This window comes from Sus scrofa, chromosome 13 (genome assembly GCF_000003025.6).
Source record: "Sus scrofa isolate TJ Tabasco breed Duroc chromosome 13, Sscrofa11.1, whole genome shotgun sequence".
Classification (NCBI taxonomy): Eukaryota; Metazoa; Chordata; class Mammalia; order Artiodactyla; family Suidae; genus Sus; species Sus scrofa.
Window position 1 is genome coordinate 134,498,515 of NC_010455.5, and position 20,162 is coordinate 134,518,676.

The 20,162-nt window shown below is 37.7% G+C and overlaps 1 protein-coding gene across 12 annotated transcripts in view; it reads left to right on the forward strand.

Annotated features, from left to right (window-relative positions):
• Positions 1 to 20,162, forward strand: part of LRCH3 (leucine rich repeats and calponin homology domain containing 3) — a 133,287-nt gene that overhangs the window by 92,438 nt on the left and 20,687 nt on the right. For 3 of the 12 annotated variants that reach the window (XM_013982361.2, XM_005670142.3, XM_005670145.3), the window contains exons 11-18: positions 3,874 to 3,925; positions 4,297 to 4,446; positions 5,944 to 5,994; positions 7,517 to 7,570; positions 11,633 to 11,704; positions 16,763 to 16,811; positions 17,867 to 17,974; positions 19,913 to 20,031. In XM_013982361.2, coding sequence (XP_013837815.1) covers positions 3,874 to 3,925; positions 4,297 to 4,446; positions 5,944 to 5,994; positions 7,517 to 7,570; positions 11,633 to 11,704; positions 16,763 to 16,811; positions 17,867 to 17,974; positions 19,913 to 20,031 — 655 coding nt within the window. The remainder of the gene's footprint in view (positions 1 to 3,873; positions 3,926 to 4,296; positions 4,447 to 5,943; positions 5,995 to 7,516; positions 7,571 to 11,632; positions 11,705 to 16,762; positions 16,812 to 17,866; positions 17,975 to 19,912; positions 20,032 to 20,162) is intronic. The other 9 variants (XM_005670143.3, XM_021070194.1, XM_005670148.3 and 6 more) reach the window with 5 other exon arrangements.

Below are 20,162 nucleotides of genomic sequence, written 5' to 3' on the forward strand. Positions count from 1 at the left end.
TCCATTGCCTCTGTCATTTTTTGAGGAATAAGCATCCTAGGACATGAGTCTAGGCAGCCTGGGCAAATTGATAGCCACCAGTCAGAAGAAGTAGGGAATTATGGGCTTACTGCCTATTATACCAGCAGACATGTCAGCCTTTAAAAACAGCTTCTACTACCACATACAGCAATACTTCTGCTACTCAGCAAAGTCTATCACCCAGGTGTAATGTTCAGGCTTCAAGCCTTGAAATTCTTGCTCAGCCAGCCCTGGGGGGGTCCTTCTCTTTTCTTAACCTGCACCTTTCAGACCTAGGAGTTTTCCATTTGTATTTATCATCACCTTCTATTGGGTGCCAGGTCTTGGACTTGAGCTCAGTCATGACTAATTCTAAACTCCATGCATTTAACCACTATACCATGTTTCTCCTCCTAGACTAGTACATGGTACTAGAGTCACTCTTCTCTTTTTTTTTGCCATTTCTTGGGTCACTCCCGCGGCATATGGAGGTTCCCAGGCCAGGGGTCTAATCGGAGCTGTAGCTGCTGGCTTACACCAGAGACACAGCAACGCGGGATCCGAGCCACGTCTGCTACCTACATCACAGCTCACGGCAACGCCGGATCGTTAACCCACTGAGCAAGGGCAGGGATCGAACCCGCAACCTCATGGTTCCTAGTCGGATTCGTTAACCACTGCGCCACGACAGGAACTCCTCTCCTCTCATTCTTTATTGGTTATATCCTAGTTAAAAATCTTACCCTATCAGCCCACTCTCCTCTTATCTTGGAAGACTTTTGACTGAGGATGCACTGGTTAGGAGTGCTAGAATGAAGATTGGCAAGGATTAGTAGAGAGTTAAGGAAGTTTTCCTAGCTTTAATATTATTTTAAACCTTGTGTAGGAAGCTATTAATTTATTCTGTTCCTTTAAAAAATCTAAACATAATTTATTCTGTCAAAAGTTGTTTTTAATGCCTAGAAATTTTTTAAAGAATTTTGAGGAGTACCCGTGTGGCTCAGTGGGTTAGGAACCCAACATAGTATAAGGATGTGAATTTGATCCCTGGCCTTGCTCAACTAGGTTAAGAATCCAGTGTTGACCCAAGCTGTAGTGGCATAGGTCAGGCATGTGGCTCATGTGGCTGTGGCATAGGCCCAAGCTGCAGCTCTGATTTGACCACTAACCTGGGAACTTCCATATGCTCAGGTGCAGCTGTAAAAAGAGAAAAGAAAAAAAAAAGCGTGAAAAACAACAATAGAATACCTTAAGTTTTTGCCTTCTCACATATTATATTTTTAAAATTCAGGAAAGTATAAGGCAGATCTTATATAGACTTATACAACAGGGAATAACACCACTCTGCAGGGAATATGTGAAAAATGTGTGTTACAGGAATTGGTTGCCAAAATGACTGCAAGTGTTACTGGCAGGCATTAAGGCTAAACCACCTGTAATGTGTAGGTACGGCAAAAAAATTATCTGAAATGTCAGTGATGCTACCATTGAGAAACACACTTATAGATGAAAAGGTCATGCACCCTGAAGTAGTATGGCAACACCAAGGAGTTACAAGGCTGTAATGGGCCAACATACCACCGGTGATTGGCTGGGGGCAACTGTCAGTTCAGAAATGTCTTCCTGACTACCACTTTCTTTCTCTCATATGCCCTGCTTCTTCCTTTGCTTCCATCTTTAACTTTTCACAGCTTAGTTTTTGCCATCTCAGGTAATTTTTTTTTTTTAATGTATACCCATGTTTTTTTTTTTTTTTTTGTCTTTTTGCTATTTCTTGGGCCACTCCCTCGGCATATGGAGGTTCCCAGGCTAGGGGTCGAATCGGAGCTGTAGCCTCTGGCCTATGCCACAGCAACTCGGGATCCGAGCCACGTCTGTGACCTACACCACAGCTCACAGCAACGCCAGATTGTTAACCCACTGAATAAGGGCAGGGAACCCGCAACCTCATGGTTCCTAGTCAGATTTGTTAACCACTGCGCCACGACAGGAACTCCTATGCCCACGTATTTTTAAATCTCTGTGCTTTCCCTTTTTCCTTCCTAGATTCTGTGGCTGTAGAGTGGGGAAATGTTGTATAGTAGAAAGCACTAAACTGCAAGTCAAGTAGCTTGAATTCTAATCCAGGCTCTGCCAGTAAGTAGCTATCACTTAACCTCTGAGAGCCTCGGTTTTCTCATTTGTAAAATTAGTGGCTTGGACTCCACAATTTCTGAGGTCTCTCCCAGTTCACATAGCTGCACACCTAGTAGTTGAGGAGGGTAAATCAAATAGATATTTCAACTTCAACTCTATAACTTGCTGGCTTTGTCACCTTGGGAAAGTTACTTAACTTTCATGCCTCAGCTTTTCAACTGTAGAATAAGGGTTATAATAGTTTTCTCTTGTTGTAAAGGGTAATTGAGAAATACTACGCATGTTTATAAAGTAATTTACAGGGTATGTGTATGTAGTACATGGTAATAGCTCAAGGAATGTTAGTTTCTTTGTGCCTCTGAAAAATATTGTTCAAAAAATGATACAAGTGAGTTTATATATGCAAGTATTGATTACATGTGTACATCAAGGGAAAAAGTCCCAATTTTACAGAAAAATAAAATTCTAAACGAGACCTTTTTGGATTTCCCATTGTGGCACAGTGGAAATGAATCTGACTAGGAAGTTAGATGAGGTTTTGGGTTTAGTCCCTGGCCCTGCTCAGTGGATTAAGGATCTGGCATGGCCATGAGCTGTGGTGTAGGTCCCAGACACGGCTCAGATCCTGCATTGCTGTGGCTGTGGTGTAGGCCGGCTGCTGTAGTTCCAATTTGACCCCTAGTCTGGGAACCTCTATATACTTTGGGTGTGGTCCAACAAAGCAAAAAAATAAAAAATAATAAAATAAAAAAGACCTTTTCCAGGAAGATCTCTCTCGGTTGGGTCTTTGGAAAAAGTTTGAAGCAAGGAATTTACACATGGTAACTGAAGAGATCTTGCTAAAGAAAAGATTTCGTAGTGGATATATTTATTAAATGGAGTGAGAGTCCTGAACACCAGGTTAAAGAATTTGTATTATTGTTATTAGAAAATAATAAACCACTGGATCTTTGAGGGATTTGTTTTCATTTCCCTAATAACTTACTAATTTAATGCATTTAGATCAACCTGACAGGCTAATAATCATAGTTAAAAATTTTAGGTTCTAAATGTCAAGAAGTCATTGCTCCAAAATTATTAGTTTACAAGACACAGATGAGTAACAGAGGCTTAAAACTAAATCCAATTCAGGAAAAAGATAAACACCGAAGTATAGGAAATAACCTGATAGAACTGAGTAGCAGGTTTTACTGTTTTTAAAAAAAAAATAAAATCAGGTTTCATATTTTTCTCTAAAGATAAAAATTAGCAAAATCTTTATTTTTGTTATTAAAATTGCTCTTCAGTTAAAATGGGAATAGGAGTGCCTACAGGCGCAGTTACCAGGTTGTATAGTATTCCAGATTTCTGTTGATAAAATGGCTTTGTATATAAAACCATCTCTATTTACATGTATCTTGTTTCAGTCATAATAGTAAAGAAGATTAAAGTTCTGTGTGCTATAGAGAAATGATAGTCTTTGAAAAGTGATCTCAAATAACTGTATTGTCAGCGCTGGCTGACATAGACAGTTGTTAGCTGTCTGTAGCTTGAGGATGAAATGTGAGTTGGAGACATCAGGTGTTCCCCTAGCTTAATTTAATGACCTTGGCTCAAGTTTACAAAACGTAACTGGCCTTTCAGTGCTGACCAGTTTGCCTGCTGATTAATAGAGAGCTATATTAACAATAAAATTCTACTTGTCTTTTATCTGTCTTATCAGAGTGTTTTCTTTCCTTTTTATCTTTTTTGGGTCAGGGTTCCAGTTGAGCCATCTTCTCTCTTGTCACTATCACCAAGTCACAATCAGGTAAAAATATTTTTTTCAGTTTTAGTTTAGGGTTTTTTCTTTAAGATGGTGTTCTTCTTTTATAATACTTAAATTACAGTTAATTGCCAAATATCTATTAATTTCACTCTCTCACTCCTCAGTCATACAATTCATATAATATGTGCACCTGACACTTGCTAACAGTGATTTAGGTGCCAGACAGAAAATAAGTCTTTACCGATACGATGGTTTTATAGGAAAAGATTAGCAGTAAACACATCTAAAGAAATGCTAGATAACTGTGAAGTAAAAGTTGCTTGGGTCAGCAGTAATTTCCCAAATTGATAAAGAACATTGATAAGCTGCTCTTTATCCCTACTTGCATATGCAAAATGATACTTTTGTTCCAGTTTTCACATACAGACTTAGAACTTCATCGAAGAAGAGAACAGTTAGTAGAACGTACTAGGAGAGAGGCACAGCTTGCTGCCCTGCAGTATGAGGAGGAGAAAATAAGGACCAAGCAGATTCAGAGAGATGCCGTCTTGGACTTTGTCAAGGTGAGTCCTTTAGATTCAATGAATAATATTCCTAAAGTTTCTTGGAAGTGCTTATTTGTTTCGCTGAGGCTGTCAGTTTTTATTGTCTTAGTGAAAAAAAAGTTGATGTTTTAATTGAGAAACCTTAACTAAATAGTATAACTGTCTCCTGCTTGTGGATTAGATGTCCTCGTATGCAGATAGGCTTGAGGACAATCAGAAGTGATTGATCTTGCTTTTAGGACAGTGATAGTCTCTTGCTCTTCATTAGCAACCTGTCATTAGACATATCACTTTACTGTCCAGCTGCCATTTTCTCAATCTCCAGTGCATCATGAAAATGGAAGTGCTTTGTAAGCTGTAAAGCACCATGCAAGTATAAACTATTGTTATCGGAACCTGTCTCTGACTTTCTTATTTCTAGTGAATACCAACAATTTGAAAGGTTCACAGGCTTAGTACTTTACAGTCATCTTTGATTCTTTCCTTTCTGTTTTCTCCACGCCTACCCAGTTAATAACCCATGTTAATACTGCTTTTATAAACATTTTACAGCCTCTATAGTTGCCTCTAAATCAAGCTTACTTTTTTGCTTATATTACTTTGTTTTTTTTTTTCCCTGAAATTACCTTGGATTATTTTCTTCATGATTAAATAATTTGTTTTTGCCTGTTTAATATCTTTCCCATTTATCTGTTAACTTCATGAAGGCAGTGTCCTTGTCTGTCTCGTTTATTCACAGCTATATCACTAAATCTTAGCAAGTCTTACCCTGTAGTAAAGCTCAATACATTTTTTTAAATGAGTGATTGAATATCCTCTAAATTCTTTCTCTTATGTTTCATAACTGTAGCCAAAGTGTATCTTTTCTTAAGTACCATGCACATGATAAATTCTTTTACATTTTTTCAAATGTATCAAGCCCATGATGATGATCTCTGATGCTCACAGAAGATAGCAATTTGCCTAAATTCTCAGTAAGTCTTAGGGCAAGGATTTGAATCAAGACAAGCTCAACAGAAAATGAGAATAAAGCTGATAGAAAATAAACAATTTAAGAAAAGAAGTCTGGGCGGTAACTAGACTTATCATGGTGACCACTTTGAAATATATAGAAAATCAATATATTGTGCACCAGGAACTAACATAGTATTATAGGTCAGTTATACTTCAAAAACAAGTTCATAGAAAAAGCGGTCAGAATTGTGGATACCAGGCACATGGCCTGTGTACGGGAGAGGGAATTGGATGAAGGTGGCCTAAACGTACAAACTTCTAGTTGTAAGATAAATTTTTTATAGACAAGGGAAAAAACTGTCAGCTTATTGATTTTCCTTATTTTAAATGGGAAGCCATTAAAGGGAAAGAGCAATGTCTTATAACAAGTAAATCTAAGAAGTGCCATATATAAAAGGTACAGAAATGAATGTGAGTGATTATTTTAGTAAATAGAAATTTTCATTTCCAGTGTTCCAGATTCTAACCAGCTTCCCTTTTTTGTGGGGGTGGGGTATATAGCAAAAAGCAGCACAAAGTCCACAAAAACAACAATCCCCCTTAGATGGTGAGGTAAGTCTATATAATCACCTCTTTGGAATTTTTTTTTTATTATTTTGTAATGAATATGAAATGTTTTGCATGTGATTACCATGTGTTTTCAGAGTTCAACAATGGCTATTTTCTTTTTCCCTCTCATTGAATTCTACTTACTAGGGAGAAAAAGACAAAGGCCAGGGAGTTTATCAGAATCTATAATTTTTTTTTTTAACTCCAAACATATCATCTGGAGATTATTTATTTCCCTCCCCTCATCCCTAGCAGAGTTATCATCTCCTTCATCCATTTTCAGAGCTACTACGTAATGAAATGTCCTAAGGGCTGTATCTGACACAAGTGAATGGTGTCAGTATTAAACAAAAAAACTCTACATATTATTTCACCTTCAGTGCTCATTTCCTAAGTGTGTATGTTACTAATTATACTTTGACACATTGATTTTATAATATTAAGTGGTAAATTTTCATTACAAGTTAACATGTAAGATTAATTGCTTATTAACCTTTTAAAAATCTCTGCACTTATTTTGATCTGTTCAAATGAAGCTTACTAAAAATGAATATTTTTATTGTAGTTGGCTTTTTTCATTAACTGTTTCCTTTATCTTTGTCTTATTTTTTCAATATATGATCATTACTTCCTTAAAAAATACATAAAAGCATTACCTCATTTGAGTGTTGACTTCGCTTTTTGTAAAATAAGTTATTTGAAAACCTAGCACATGGGGCTTTAACAAGCATCAGTTTTTATTAGCACCTTGTTTTAAAGCACGAGTGTTTCTGGAATGATAAAATGTATTGTTTGAAATGTTTTAAATTATCCATTAGAAAGTTTTCAACATAGTGGACATATAACTACTTTTGTTCATCTATTTGAGAACTTAGGCATTGATGTAATACCTGTAAGATTCACTCAAGCATTTTCAGTTGTCTTTTCTTTACATGGTAATAATTCTGTATAGACCTTTGACAGTCAAAGTTTGATAATACACTTTTCCTTGTTTACACCAACATTTCATCCTTAATGGTCATTCTAGAATAAGCAATTATCTAAAAACTAAAGCTCCTCAGGAAAATAATATGTACAGTTTTAAAATTTCCAGTTGTACCCTTGTTTTGTCTGAGAAAGGTAATGGATAGATGTCTAGACTAGAAATCGTGACTCTTGGGTATTCTGTTTCAGATTTGTCACCTGCTCACTAAGTGACTGCAATTCTTTATGTCATTGCTACATTTGTACTTCAGCTCTCTCTTCTCTGAACAGAAAATAACCCCTGTTCCCCCCTTGCTTTAGAAGTTTTTAGGCAATAAGACCGTACTCAAAGTTGTTTCAGCTCTTTGGCAGGAAATCATTACTCAGAAACAACTTATTAGCTATTTTGATGCATTAATTCCAAATGACTGCGAATGTGGTCCTGTATGTCAGCATCTTCACAAGTATGTCTTAATGTGTCTCTTTGCTTGTGTGTTCGTGAAATACGTCGTGTGTGCATAGTTTGTTTTTGACATTGCTTCATTTTTCTTCACCTCTCCAGTGTCCCTTCCCATCCAGAAGGTCTCAGCACACTGATGATAGTGCCTTGTTAGTGGTAAGAGCTTTGCACAAAATGGAGTTCTACAATGCTGTGTCTAGAAATCGGAGAATTAGCTATTGTACTTTTCATTCAGAAATGACCTAAATACCATAAAACATGATGAGTATTGTTACTAAATGCTTTACAAATAGCCAGAGCTGTCTCCCTACATTATTCTTCATGGTTTACCCAGTGTTCCAGGTGTTCTGCAGATATGATTCAATATCTTCGTTAGTGTTTCCAAAAGTAAAACATTTACATAGAGAATCATATCGGCTATGTATGTGTGTTGGAAGAAGAGGGCATATTCATTTTTTAAATCTCATTTCTAATTTCAGGTGTAGTTTATTAGTCATTAATTTGTCTTATAAGTTACCTGTATGATAAATGGATTCCCTTACTTCATGATGCTAATTACACAACTGCATACTTGACATCCTATTTTGTTATCTATTTAAGCTACTGAAAATCCCTAACTTAAAAAATACTTACATCTCGAGATTATCTCTCCATACCCATCTTTTATTTTAAACTCGGGGAGAGACATTAACTTGGAATGCTCTCTTCCGATCATTTTTAACACTGCCTGTTTCAGCAGCTGAAAATGAGTATAACATGAGAGCTTTATTGAAAGTCTTACTTTTATCAGCTTTGCAAGAAAATAATAACCATTTACAGAATTGCTTTTCCCATCATGTTTTATGTTATTTTTTTTTACCATAGTTCTGAAAACCAGCAGTTGAAAAGCCTGTTGTCTGTAACAGCTCCTGTCTTACGAGCTAGTAACTTCCTCCATTATGTATACTACCGTATGAACTACATACTTCAGCATGAGATTCGTATTACATAAAATTTCACTGTCAAAATTTCTATGTGATCTGCAATTATTATTTCCTTTGAGACGGATAAAGCACGTTTTAACTGAGCAGTCTAATAAAGAAATACAGCCACCAGCCTCTGGAGTTTTTTAGTCAAAACTTATTGGCATGAAAAACAAATAATAAGTAATGTAGAAAAATATTGATCCAGTCACTTTACCAGAAATATCTCATTCACTCCTGACAGCAACCTTAAGAGTTAAGGTTAAACTTATCACCATTTTGCAAATGATTTCTGAGGCACAGAATGTGACTTGTCCAAAATCAGATAGCTAGTAAGTGAGGCTAGGTTCAAATCTAGATCCACCTAGCTTGAGAACCTGCATTAAACACCATGCCATATTGCCTCCTGTACTATAATTAAAAACACTTTAGGAAACTGAAGATGAGATTTAATAACACACATAGTAAATGGTATGTCTGAGTGCCCAGACTTTTTTGTCAAGAAAAAAGTGGAATTTGGAAAAACAGCAACAAAATCCCATGAGCATGAAATTTTGAAATAGCCTTAGACATTCTCAAAACCATACACTGGTATTTTATTTAACAGTATTCATGTCTGGCCTAAATTAGATGACCTTAAAAGCAAGAACCATGTCTCACATATTTTTGCATGCCACATAATGTCCAACACTGTGCAAAGAATCACATTTTAAATCATATCTTCTCAGAACTACTCTTCATTGGTTTCATATGGTAGAATAAAGTCCATGTACTACTTCTACTCTTTTTTTTTTTTTTCCCATCTTTTGTCTTTTTAGGGCCACACCTGCGGCATATGGAAGTTCCCAAGGTAGGTGTTGAATCAGAGCTACTCCACAGCCACAGCAACTCAGGATCTAAGCTATATCTGTGACCTACACCACAGCTCATAGTAACGCCGGATCCTTAACCCACTAAGCGAGGCCAGGGATCAAACCCTAAACCTCATTAACCTTTGAGCCATGATGGGAACTCCAAATCCATGTACTTCTTAACACAGCCTACAAGCCCTTTAGAGTAAGTTCTAAACTTCTTAATATGCCCTATAAGCGCCTCTTTAGTCTGGGTACTGTCTAGCTCTCATCTCTGGGCTCATGCTATATCAGCACTTTTTTTTTTCAGGTCTGCAAATAAGGCAAGCCCTTTTCTACCTCAGGATCTTTGCAAATGCTGCTCCCTATACACGGAATGCCTCTCCCTCCCTGCATATGTACCCCTTGGTTAATTTGTACTTATCTATCTGGCGTCAGCTTAAATGTCCTACCCTTAAAATGGCTTTTCTGCAACACTCCCACCCCCAAATCAAATTTATGTCTCCACTGTTATTTTTTTTTCCATGGTACTTTTAGGTGGGTGTGTAATGGTTTGTATCTCCCCACCTAATATACTACTAGACTATAGGCTTCATGGGCACAGGGTGTTCTCTGTAGCATTTACCTGTGAATACTCAGTCTCTCTTATATTCATGAGCTCAATAAATGATTTCTGAATGACCATATAAATGCTGCACATCTAATAATTGCTTATTGAATTGTTTGATGCTGAAAAGGTCTAATGTTATAGCAACTAAATGTTGAAATTGATTTAAAGAACTTGAAATAAGTATTAGTCACTTTTAATATCAGTTACACTAACATTTTCTTGGGGTTGCCCTTCAGGCTTCTGTTGCTTTCATATATATCCCATCTCTAGATATTAGACAGGATCTAGGCTCATTTCACTTCCTCTTCCCTCCATTACTTTTTTCCTTCTTTGCCGAACATAGTGGCTATTAGCCTTTTTATATTTGAGATTGACAGTAATTCGTGTCCATTGGATTATAAAGACGCCCAGGAAATCTAAACAGGTGAAGCATATACAGTGCAGGACTTGTCACAGTCTTGTTCTTTGGTATATTTCTTTCTTCACTTTTTTCTGCCTTAAAATAGATTATGTTGTAGTGTATGTTACATGCTTATTTTGCACACACAAAAAAGACTTGCTGTCTGTCACCTCATTAAAAATACAGTTGTGTTTATTTTATTGACCATCTTACTTACCTTTTTTTAAACACCACATGTGTTCTTGTTTCTTTATCCCATGATTCAGATACTGTGATCTAGTTTAAATTTTTAAAAATTATTAACTTATAGAGGCTTTAATATCTTTAAACTTTTGGCATTGTAAATAGGTACAATTTTACCCAGGCACCCTTTGTAAAAGTACTGTCTTCTCTTATTTTCACTCCCCACTAAATAAAAAAAAATAAAATGTTTTGAGCAGCTTTTATCTGTAATCAAAATCCTGTACAATAGATTCTAACACTATCTCTAATTACATCTCTCTGTTATATCTAACAAGTTGTATGTAGGTTGGTGAAAGGAAAAGGATTCAAAGAAAAGGAAAATTCTTCTTAAATTCTTAGATATAATTTGGACTTGCACAGAAGCAAAAATGAAATGCTAGTTCATCCTTAAGGTGTGATGCAAAATCCCCATGTCCTGGGTTCTCACATCAGAGCCATTATAAACTGAATTATAATAAATTTATCAATATTGGATTAATATTGCAAAAATATTGCTCTTATTCATGCCGGTTCTGCTCCGTTAAAATGAGCTCTCTGACTGGATTTGTTTCCCTGTCATAGGAAAAGCATTTGTTTCTAAGGATATTTTGCTGAAAAAATTTGATATTCTTGCAGTTCCTGTTTTGGCTCAGTGGAAATGAATCTAACTAGCATCCATGAGGATGCAGGTTCAGTCGCTGGCCTCGCTCAGTGGTTTAAGGATCCAGTGTTGCCATGAGCTGTGGTGTAGGTCACAGATGTGGCTCGGATCTGGCATTGCTGTGGCTCTGGCATAGGCCAGCAGCTACAGCTCTGATTCAACCCCTTGCCTGGGAACCTCCATGTGCCACAAGTGCCGCCCTAAAAAGACCAAAAAATGTTTTTTTCGATCTTTTCAGTTTTATTTCTATATGAAATCGTATTTAATCATGCCTTTCATTTCTTGATTAGTATTGCTATAAAGTAATGAAATAGTTTGAATTGACTACAGGTTTTCCCCCCCAAGTATTCTCTTTCTGCCCTATCAGTATCTTAGTAAATCATTTGAAAGTTTGTCAATGACCTTTCCTTTTCTAATTTTACTGACCAAAACTGCCTGCCTGCCTGCCTGCCTGACATTTTGCTAACGTAAATGCTACCTTCTATTTCTTCTCTTTCTCTTTTGCAATTTAGTCGCTGTCAGGGGTGAATCAAGTGGGCTGTGCTACTACCCTGCCTCATTCTTCTGCCATCAGGCCTATTAAGGTATAAGTTGTTACTGTGATTTACCAGGAACTTTGGGGAGGGGATGTGCAGGGGAGGTCTTAAATTTCCCAATGGATTGATCTAATAGCAGTTTGAAATCTAGTATTGTATGAAACATAACTAAGCTTATAAAACTATTTAACATTGATTTCACTTGAAGTTTTATTATGCCAGATACATCCTTCTTCAGTTCTTTATATTGAGATTTTGCTTCAAATGTCATTCTGATTTTCTTATCAAAGGTTATTTTTTGGTCATGAGTTATTATTTTACTTTGGCTAATATATGATATTAAATTCACTCTCTTGTCTAATGTGCATACAAAATAATTTGACTCCCAGTCCCCCAAACTGTCACTGCCAAAACCTTATTACAGTAGGAGTCAGCAAACTATAGTCCCTAGGCCACCTACTGTTTTGTTTTAAATGGCCACACCCATGGCATATGGAAATTCCTGGGCCAGGGATTAAATCCTAGCTGCAGCTGTGTTCTCCACCACAAGTGCAGCAATCCTGGATCTTTACCCACTGTGCTGGGCCAGGGATTGAACATGCACCTCCATAGCAACCTGAGCCACTGCAGTCAGGTTCTTAACCCACTGCTCCACAGTGGCAACTACTAGGCCACTTGTTTTTGTAGTTTTACTGGCACACGGCCACTCCCATTGGTTTATGGCTGCTTTTGCACTTTAGAGCAGACTAGGAAAAGTTAGGATAGCCTGCAAATCTAAATAAAAAACCTGTGGTAGGAAGTTCCTGTTGTGGCTCAGCAGTAATGAACCTGACTAGTATCCATGAGGACACAGGTTCGATCCCTGGCCTTGCTCAGTGGGTTAAGGATCCAGTGTTGCTGTGAGCTGTGCTGTAGGTCACAGATGTGGCTCAGATCTGGTGTTGCTGTGGCTGTAGGTTGGCAGCTATAGCTCCAATTAGACCCCTAGCCTGGAAACTTCTGTATGCCGCAAGTGCTGCCCTAAAAAGACAAGCATGTTAAAACTATATTCAAAAAAAAAAAGAAAAAGAAATGATTAATGATCCTCACTGTCAGGTAGGTCCTCTCCTTATCTAACTTATCAGTCTTCCTGTGGTATATACATATTTTTCTTTCTAGCGTGGAGATTTTCTAGTTATTTAGCAGTCTTTATGTGGCAAATCTTTATTTTTAAAAACTATTATGATAACACCCTTATCTTCTCCCTAAGTAAATTTAGGTCCTTTTATGTGCCTTTCCAGCCTGTTTGTACTTAAGAACTATCACAAATTCTCTGCCCTTCATTTTGGCTCCACAGCCCCCAGCTAGAAATGTATTCCTCATTAGAGCCCACCTCGTGCTGAGCGTGAAACAGAGGTTTTTCACATGTTCTACCCTGAGTGTTAGGTTGGCTTTTTCCATCTTGGTATTCATTTTGCTCATTGTATCCACTGCAATTCACAATTCTTTTAGTTATACTCCTAAGTGATAATTTCTACCTTTTATCTTCTGTTTTCCTAAATACTTAATTTTGCTTTGTGAACATTTTTAATTTTTTTAACATTTTTTATTTTAATTTTCTAATTTACTAGAATACTTTCAGATTCTTGCTTTGTGAACTTCTAAATGCAGACCCCAACTTTATAACATCTGTATACCTGATAAACCTTCTCTCTAGTTATTAAATCTGCACATACCTGGATGACTCCTGAAAAAACTTTATAACTCTCTTCTATATTCTCTAATTTTGCTAACCTTTCTCAGCTAGATTCCTTATTTGAACAACACAGAAAATTACTTGAGGGACTGTTTCCAAAATTCTTTCAAAGAAGGTATATAGGTCTAGATGTATAGCAGAAAAGTGAGTTCCTGACTCTCAGTGACTACCTTAGGGCATTGGGCTTTTCCTCCCCCAGAGCTGTAGTTGAGTAAGACCAAATCTGAATATGCCAAAAGTCGTGTAATAAGTCTAACATTCTTTCTATCAGATCTGCTATAGTGTCAAATGATTAGTTTTTAAAGATTTATTCTTTATTTTTTGGTATCTCAGTTACTTTACAACAGGTATATACTATATTTAAGCATGATTTTCTTTTGTTTCTTTTGTCGCTTAGCCAGGCATAAAAGTTGAGCTTATGTCAATTTCCTTTTTTTGCTCTCCAGTTCTCCAAGTGTTCTTAGATATACTAGTCAATGGTCTCAGAGTGATGTGAACTAATTATTTCAGTATCCTAGAATGCAAATCACTTAGATTTATAGCTTCAATAAAAGTACATTTTTAGGAGTTCCCATCGTGGTACAGCGGAAACAAATCTGACTAGGAACCATGAGGTTGTGGGTTCGATCCCTGGCCTCATTCACTGGGTTAAGGATCTGGCGTGGCTGTGTCTGTGGCATAGCCTGGCAACTATAGCTTTGATTGGACCCCTAGCCTGGGAACCTCCGGATGCCAAGAGGGCAGCCTGAAAAAACAACAACAAAAAGTACATTCTGTAAGTCCCTTCTAGTCTGTCTTTGTTTTTCATTATACAAAACTGTGTTCTTTTGCTGTTTCTAGAAATAGAGAACATTTTGCTGCCGTTCATTGGAATATTTGTTTCAGCCCTTCCTTCTCATCTGACATAGTTGCCTGTTTTATCATCTCCTTCCTAAATATGTTAAAATTTCTAGTGTTATACTAATAGGTCTTTTTTTTTTGGCTGGGGGTCTAATTGGAGCTACAGCTGTCAGCCTACTTCACAACCACAGCAATGCCAGATCCAAGCCGTGTCTGCGACCTACACCACAGCTCATGGCAACGCCAGATCCCTGACTCACTGAGCAAGGCCAGGGATCGAACCCGAAACCTCATGGTTTCTAGTGGGATTCGTTAACCACCGCGCCATGACGGGAACTCCAGGTCTTTTTAAATTAAAAAAATTTTTCCTATGTACCTGGTATAATCTCTCTTTTTTTTTTTTTTTTTTTTTTTTGTCTTTGTTGTTGTTGTTGTTGTTATTGTTGCTATTTCTTGGGCCGCTCCCGCGGCATATGGAGGTTCCCAGGCTAGGGGTTGAATCGGAGCTGTAGCCACCAGCCTACGCCAGAGCCACAGCAACGCAGGATCCGAGCCGCGTCTGCAGCCTACACCACAGCTCACGGCAACGCCGGATCGTCAACCCACTGAGCAAGGGCAGGGACCGAACCCGCAACCTCATGGTTCCTAGTCAGATTCGTTAACCACTGCGCCACGACGGGAACTCCAAATCTCTATATTTTATGTTTTTCTGTTTCTACCATTGGTCCTTGAACAGGTCTTTGTTCAACTAACTAGCTTTCCCCTTCCTGTTTCTTATTCCTTGAAAATAAGGATAGTCTTTTATTTCCATAAAAAGATATCCAGCTTTTGCTTCATTTGCCTATTCATTCCTTTTGCTGTGCCTGTTGCTTTTATTTTAAATTAAATTTGTTATTTAAATTTCCATTTCTTCTCAGTGTCCCAAACTTAGTTTATTGGTGTCTTTAAACTTGATGGACATGTTTTCTTTTTCACTAATGAATGTAATAACATTGCTTTACTCAAGAGCACAACTTTTTTTCTTTCTTTCTTTTTACCTGCAGCATATGGAAGTTCCCTGGCTAGGGGTCAGATTATAGCCACAACAACCCCAGATCTAAGCCGCATCTGTGACCTGTGCCACAGCTTGTGGCAATGCCAGATCCTTAAAACGCTGCGCAAGGCCAAGGATCAAACCCATATCCTCATGGACACTATGTCGGGTTCTTAACCCCCTGAGCCACAACAGGAACGCCTACTTTTTAAGTCTTCTTTCTCAGCCTAAGAGTATCAAACCAAGAAATCATTACCACAGAATTGTCTTTCAAATCAGTCCATGAATTTTCTCAACAGCATAGCTTCTGTTTATTTTAGCAGTTAAAATTCTCCATCATCAGTTTCATCTGACCCAAGTCCAACTTGAGATAAAAGATTTCTGAAAATTTTGAAACCCAGAAAGAAGAAAAAAGCATGGGACTCTCTGTGTGTTTTAAAGTCACTATGTTCAAAAATGTCTGTTATCATAAATTACTGAGATTAACGCAATGAGTACTGAATATAACTAGATGTCAGGGCCTGAAAAACAGTTGTTATTCTAACTTTTTTTTTTTTTTTTTTTCTTTTTGCCATTTCTAGGGCCGATTCCCGTGGCATATGGAGGTTCCCAGGCTAGGGGTCAAATTGGAGCTGTAGCTGCCAGCCTACGCCAGAGCCACAGCAACGCAGGATCCGAGCCGAGCCGCGTCTGCGACCTACACCACAGCTCACGGCAACGCCGGGTCGTTAACCCACTGAGCAAGGCCAGGGATCGAACCCACAACCTCATGGTTCCTAGTCGGATTCGTTAACCACTGCGCCACGATGGGAACTCCTCTAACTTTTTTTGATTCTACTCCCCTGCCAAGTCTTCATTATTTTTAACCCAACCAACCAACACTTTCTTTTAAATTAGCTCAACCCCATTCCCTTTTTTAAGATATACTTTATACCAGTTGAACTAGTTCTTCCTCTTTTTTGCTGTTCCTTTGGTCAGTGAATTAAAAACATCTCTTGGATTCAAATACTAGTCTCAAAATACAGCTATCTGTCATCTTTCAACAGCTTATTTCCTAACTGAAAAGAAGAAACCATCCTTCTTCCTTAAAACATTATTTTAGGGGACTGGGGTGGGGAGTAGGGAATACTTTAGAAAATATGCCAGAAAAATACTATTATAAAATAAAATTTTATTCTCTTTTATACATTTCCCTATTTCCCTAATTTTCTGCCTCACGATGATCATTTTTCACAGTCATAGGAAAGGCCTATTCTATAATAGGACTATCTTAAGAGAATGCATTACATAAATCTTGTATTCTCTACAAAGAACTAAATAAAAAGTTTGGCCTTAAAAAAAATTCAAAATTAGTTTATTACACCAAATCCTTATTTCTAGACTTAATCTTGAGGAGAGTTGCATGTTGTTTTCTTTTATTATCCCAAAGTTACCATAAATCCGGAAGGTGCCTCTCTTGAGTAATAATTATTGATATATCTCTGTTGTATCTCCACAGAATGATGACAGATCTAATGCTGTATCAAGTTCACCTGCAACAGAAACAGGTAATAGATACAAAAGTGCAATTAACCACATCACAGTTATAATTGGGGGGGGGGGGTTGTTGTTGTTGTTGTTGTTGTCTTTTTAGGGCCGCACCCGTGGCATATGAGAGTTCCCAGTCTAGGGGTTAAAGCAGAGCTGCAGCTGCCGGACTATGCCACAGCCACAGCAACACCAAATCCAAGCTTCATTCGTGATCTACACTGCAACTTGTGGCCATGCCAGATCCTTTAATCCACTGAGCAGGACCAGGGATCAAACCCACATCCTCATGGATACTAGTCAGATTCGTTTTCATTGTGCCATGACAGGAACTCCACAATTCTTTATTCTTCACCAGGATTTCCTAATGAATTACTTTTTACCCATGGTTGTGGCTTCCTTTTCTGAGATGAGAAATCAGGCACAAAATTGGGAACTCTGTGCACATTTTCCAGTTTTTAATTTGACTGGTTTTTCAACTATTCAGCCATTTGATATGAAAAAATGAGCATGAGCTCACAGGGCTATAGATTTGTAAGAAACTATATTTGATACATTAACATTCGTTTTGCTTTTATTGCTATACCAAAAATAACATGACAATTTAAAATACATATAAACAGCCTTCCTGCTTTCAGGATTAATTTTTGTACCAGAGATTTTGTATTAATAAATAGTATTATCATTTTATATCATTGAGGTTTTTTTTTTTTTCTTTTTGTCTTCTTAGGGCTGCACCCAGGGCATATGGAAATTCCCAGGCTAGGGGTCGAATCGGAGCTGTAGCCACCGGCCTAGGCCACAGCAATAGCAATGCGGAATCCAAGCTGTGTCTGCGACCTACCCCACCGCTCAAGCAATGCCGGATCCTTAACCCACTGAATGAGGCCAGGGATCGAACCCAAGTCCTCATGGATGCTACTTGGGTTCGTTAACCACTGAGCCGCAATGGGAACTCCAAGGTTTGATTTTTCTTCATTTGCCATTTACTGAACTTTTGTCACATGTGTCTGTTACTACATTTAATTTTTTTCCATCTCCTTTAATCCTATTTTGCTTTTCCATGCTGATTCAGTTCATCATTCCCCTGCATATTCTTTTCCTGCTGCTATCCAGAGAAATCAACCCCAGCGCCCTGAAAGCTTCCTTTTCCGAGGAGCTGTCAGGGGAGAAACAAATAAAGGTATGTGATAGTGATTAAAAGGCTGGTGTGGGGGTGAGGATGCAGTTATTTATACAGTGACATTAACTATTACATACTTTTAAACTTTTTTCCTAAGATATCACCTTGGGATTTGTCTGTGATCTCACTGACATGAAAGGAAGAGAATCTTAATCTTGTTTGAATTCATTTTGATTAGAAAGTTTCTTAATACCACCCAAAGTTTAAACAAAAAAATACTCTTGAAGGGCTTCAGGGAATATCCCTTCTCTCTGTAATGTGCTCTTTTTCAGATTTTTCAGTTGGTAAAAGCCGTTATCTCTGTTCTTAAAGAAATGAGTTAGTAATTTTTTAAAAAATGTACTTAGTCTCATGTTTAATTAATATGCCAGATTTTTGCCTGGCCCACCAAAGAAGTTATCTAGAAGTGGAAACAGACATTTCACTCACACAGTAATTTTAATGTAACGATAGGTATACTCACAACGAGATTTAAACTCAAACAAGAGATTGACTACTGGTGAGAAAACTGTATACATTATCTGCTAATGCTGAACATTTGTATATTATAGGACTAACAGTTTTGCTTTCTGAAATATGTACACATCCACACCAAAAGATATGTACAAAAATATTCATAGCAGCATCATTCATAATAGCCCCAAACTGAATGTCCCATCTACAGCAGAACAGATAAATAATTGTGGTATATTTGTACAGTGGGATACCAAATAAGCAGTGAAAATGAACAAATTAATATACACAACAACATGGATCAATCTTATAAACATAATATTGATCAAAAGACACTAGACACAGAGAGTTCCTATTGTGTTCCAGTGGAAACAAATCCAGCTAGTATCCATGAGGATGCAGGTTTGATCCCTGGCCTTGCTCAGTGTGTTAGGATCCGGCATTGCTGTGAGCTGTGGTGTAGGTCAGCAGCTATAGTTCCCAGTTCCACCCCTAACCTGGGAACTTCCATATGCCATGGGTGCAGCACTAAATAGCAAAAAAAAAAAAAAAAAAAAAAAGAGAGAGAGAGAGAAGAAGCCAGACACAAAAACATGCACACATTACAATATGGTTTTCTTTATAGAAAGTTAAAAAATGGACAAAACTAATCTATGGTATTAGAAATCAGGAACCATGTAGTTAGAACCCATGTTACTAGAAGTAACCTTTGGGTACTAATGGATAGGGAACATGAGAGGGGCTTCTGGGTGTTGGTGATGCTGCATTTATTGACTTGCTTGTGTCTACTTTATGATGATAATATATTGAGCTATTTACTTATGATTTGTATAGTTTTTTTGTTATTTTTCAATAAAAATGTTTTTACATGGATGTAATCAAACACGCAAAGTAGTTGAGCCAAATGAATAATGGACATTTGGTAATTTTTCATACTGTTCTCCCTATTACAGTGTATATTTGAAAATTTCCATAATAAGGATTTTTTTGGCCATGCCCCTGGCATTAGCAAGTTTCTGGGCCAGGGATCAAATCCTAGCCACACCAAGGACAACACTGGATCTTTAACTGCTAGGCTACCACGGAACTCCAATAAAAACTTTTTTTGGGGGGTCTTTTTGAGATCTCACCTGCATCATATGGAGGTTCCCAGGCTAGGGGTCCAGTCGGAGCTGTAGCCACCAGCCTACGCCAGAGCCACAGCAACACCAGATCCGAGCTGTGTCTGCAACCTACACTACAGCTCACTGCAATGCCAGATCCTTAACCCAGTGAGCAAGGCCAAGGATCAAACCTGCAACCTCATGGTTCCTAGTCAGATTCGTTTCCACTGTGCCATGATGGGAACTCCAAAACTTTTTTAAGAAGTTAGTCCAAAAGTAGAAAGTACTATACTTGCAAGGAACCTATCTATGGTCAGGTGGATATGAGTTTTTTTGGTAGCACTGGCAGTCACCTTTCTGTTTTATATACTAATGTTTTTAGGTCATACTTCATCCCTTCTGCCATCTACTGCACCTACCACTGATTCAGCAGATTCTGTAGCAAGGCAAAATTCAAGACAGAGAGAAGAAGAGCTGGAATTAATAGATCAGCTACGGAAAGTAAGTACATTGCCTTTGAATTACACTTTTTCAGTGTAATTGCTATAGCCCATAATCCTGCCATCACTTGTTCATTTGACTTGTAATTTTTTTGTTGTTGTCTTTTTAGGGCCACACCCACGGCACATGGA